Source organism: Sinocyclocheilus rhinocerous, unplaced genomic scaffold (assembly GCF_001515625.1).
Source record: "Sinocyclocheilus rhinocerous isolate Xijiao unplaced genomic scaffold, SAMN03320098_v1.1 scaffold432, whole genome shotgun sequence".
Lineage (NCBI taxonomy): Eukaryota > Metazoa > Chordata > Actinopteri > Cypriniformes > Cyprinidae > Sinocyclocheilus > Sinocyclocheilus rhinocerous.
Genome location: NW_015627225.1, coordinates 572199 through 575753, shown reverse-complemented (window position 1 = coordinate 575753; position 3555 = coordinate 572199). Strand labels below are relative to the sequence as shown.

The following is a 3555-nucleotide window of genomic DNA, read 5'->3' as shown; positions in this document are numbered from 1 at the left end:
AAAACCAAACAAGGGAAAAAAAAAAAAAATATATATATATATATATACAGTATATATTGTATATATACAATGTCAATTATAATAAATGATCTTTGAGCACCAAATCAGCGTATTAGAATGAATTCTGAAGGATCATGTGACACTGAAGACTGGTAAATTACATTTTAAATAGAAAGTAATATTAATATTTCATAATACAGTATTTTTTATCAGAATCAGATGCAAAGACTCTATGCTCTGTTTCTTACTAACATTACATTTACATTCTCTGACCAAACATACAGTTCTTTGTTTGTTTGCTATAATATTGTACACAAAGATTGTAAGGACCACACAAAGGTCTGATAGGTCACGGTAATTCTTGACCTAATTAATGACACTCCATGCTTCGTTGAGAATATCTAATTATTGTGGGAACAGATCCTGTTCGAACGGCAGTGTAAAATCTGATGGTATTTCCATGAATTATTCACAAACAGACAGTAATTTCTGAGTAAAGAGTCTTGTGTTTTGATTCAGCTCTGAGTTTTCTCCTTGAATTGATTGATCAGGTTAAAAATCAGATGGTTTTGATCACTCATGGCATGGATGTCTTTTATAGTGAGCGTGGCTCAAGTGACTGAAGTGGAGTGAAGATGAGAAAACTGATGTTATTGATAGCATTACTGGAGGGGTGCGGGTCAGAGGGTCACAGAGATCATGTGACGTGATAGGTGTAAGGAGATGTTCTCTTTCGTGAAGAAATTATGGTATCGTTTTTCAACAAGATATTCAATGAAATGTTGGCGGAGAAAAGATAACAGAGAAAGTGAGAGGCAGGATGTTTTTGAAGTGGCATTAAAAAGAGTAATTCGCTTTAGGGATCAGCTTAGATGCTGTGTGATATCTTTCAGCTATTCTTCTCCATAAAGTGAGTGGATTTGCGTCAAGGCGTTTTTTTAGGTCTTGGTGAAATTAATACATGGAGCTTGTCGCCTCTTCTCAACACACACACAAATGAGATGCATGCCTACACATTATGCTAACCTGTCAGCTCTGAGGCAAAACCGTGAGGCATGTTCACATCAAACCAACACATTTTTGAACTATGACTTCCTTGAACAAACATGTGCACGGTGTCACAGTGCAACATCCTCTACAAAAAGTGTAGTGCAGATTCAGAAAGAGCAGACTTCTGAGAAGTTAAGCAGCCATCTACCTTACTGTTCTGAGATCAGTTGAAACTGCAGCTAGCTTAAATATGGGAAAATAAAGAAAGATGATGCATCAGGCATCAGGAAGTATAGCAGCAAACCAGCCTTCTGCGTATGAAACCTGTGGTTTGTGCTGGGTGGAGTGAATCAGTGAGGGTTAAAAGTCAAATCAAGGGAAGTTAAAGCATGAACCTCCCTGTCTCAGGAACTGACCTCTGTCTGTGTGTGCAGCATGGGTTATGTTCGGAATTAAATACAAACCTACTGCGTACTGCTTTGTAAAATTAGTATGTGACACCTATGCAACAATTGTTCAAAAAGAATTTGCAACATTGTTGTCACATGACTTCCTCATGTTGCACATTGCATTATTTTCTTTTGAAGAAATGAATAGGCCTACTTTATTCAGCAAAGATGCATTAAATTCAAAAGTGAAAGTAAAAATATTTATAGGCCTAATGTTACAAAAGATTTCTATTTCAAGCAAAAGCTTTTCTTTTAAACTTTCTATGTATCAAAGTATCCTGAGAAAAAAAAAGTATCATGGCTGCTGAAAATTCAGCTTTGCCATCACAGGAATAAATTACATTTTAAAATATTAATATTAAAACAGAAATGTAATATCTGAAATAGATATTAAATTGTAATGACATTTTAAAATATTACTGATTTTATTGTATTTTTGCTCAAACAAGTGCAGCCTTTGAGAGCATAGGGACTTAAAGAATTTGAATGGCATTGTAATTAAAGCAAAATATATTTTACTCTCATTTGACAGTTCGATTAAAATAATGAATCAAGTAAGAGATTTTAAAAAATGCAGCAAGTATTCATGCAAATATTACTTGCAGTTCATTTTTTACACTGGAGATAGAAGGTAAAGCACACTGCATCGTGAAATACACTATATAGCACAGTATTCTTGTTATATAGTCATCTCAGTATTTCATGCATACTTTGCATAGTATACATATTATATACTGCAGAAATAATAGCATGGCAGTATGCTATTCTGCCTTATTATTAACACTGCACTGCCCCCTGCAGGTCGCAGATGGAATGGCTTACATAGAGCAGAAGAATTACATCCACAGAGATCTGAGAGCTGCCAACATTTTGGTGTCTGATGAGCTCATCTGCAAGATTGCTGACTTCGGCCTCGCCCGTCTAATTGAAAATAACGAATACACTGCCAGAGAAGGTAAGGCAGCATCTGTATCATGCTCTGTTATATCCTGTTTTAGGATTAGATTACCTGAGAAAGTTTGGCTGCAACACCAGAGATCTAAAAAGATGCCTTAAATCACACAGGTGCAAAGTTTCCTATCAAATGGACGGCACCTGAGGCCATAAACTACGGCACCTTTTCGATCAAATCAGACGTCTGGTCGTTTGGAGTACTGCTGACAGAGATTGTTACCTATGGAAGAATCCCATATCCAGGTAACAAACAAGCTCCATGTGCTTCCTTTTTGAACTTTGTACAGTAGCATTAATGGGAAAAGCATTATGGAATCATTTCGTCTCAGAATTTTTATTCCCCACACTGTTACTCTTGATCTTTCAGGAATGACAAACCCAGAGGTGATTGCAAACCTTGAGAGAGGGTACCGCATGCCTTCCCCTGATAACTGCCCCGAGGACCTATATAATATCATGAAACACTGTTGGACAGAGAACCCAGACAATCGACCCACATTTGAGTATCTGCGCAGTGTTCTAGAGGACTTTTTCACCGCCACAGAGAGACAGTACCAGGAGCAGCCCTGCTGAAAAGATTTATCTTAGTAAACTTGCAGTCCACGGGGTCACATTAAAGACTTGTATTAAAAAATATTCCAAAATACAGTTAAAGTCATCTTTAGTTAAAAAGAAAAAAAATGAGATTTTATGTCTTCTAATTAAAATGTTTTCAATAATCATGATTAACAGTTCAAACATGGATTTTGCCTTAGCTTTGTCCACAGAATTTATTATGTGTAAAACAGGTGCATGTATAGTTTTTTAGCAGATGGAAAAATATATATATTTTTTTTTTTTAATGACAAACTCAACAGGAAAATCTTGGGCTACAGGTGTGCTCTCAATGAATGAGTGAACGCCCTGCTTTGTGTTCTTCCTTTGAGCTTTTATTGTTTCTTCTTTCTGCTCTCAGATTTGTGTTTATTTTTTTATATAAGCATATATAACTGCATCATGAAATATTGAGCCAGTAAAACAGTCCAAGAGATAAATGGGCCTCATTCAGTTTAATTTGTTTTGACAAACTGCTTTCAGATTCTGTTAAATATCTACATCTTCCTGTAAACACTAACTTTGGTGTTTACACATTAAAAAAAAAAAAAAAAAAAAATCATCAAAC

General features: G+C 35.6%; 1 protein-coding gene across 1 annotated transcript in view; it reads left to right on the top strand.

Moving 5' to 3' along the window:
* The window catches only part of LOC107721256 (tyrosine-protein kinase Lck-like), a 16713-nt gene extending 13353 nt beyond the window's left edge, over window positions 1–3360 (top strand). The window contains exons 11-13 of the mRNA XM_016529183.1: window positions 2241–2394; window positions 2505–2636; window positions 2761–3360. Coding sequence (XP_016384669.1) covers window positions 2241–2394; window positions 2505–2636; window positions 2761–2966 — 492 coding nt within the window. The 3' untranslated portion in view covers window positions 2967–3360. The remainder of the gene's footprint in view (window positions 1–2240; window positions 2395–2504; window positions 2637–2760) is intronic.
* The last annotated feature ends 195 nt before the right edge of the window (window positions 3361–3555 follow it).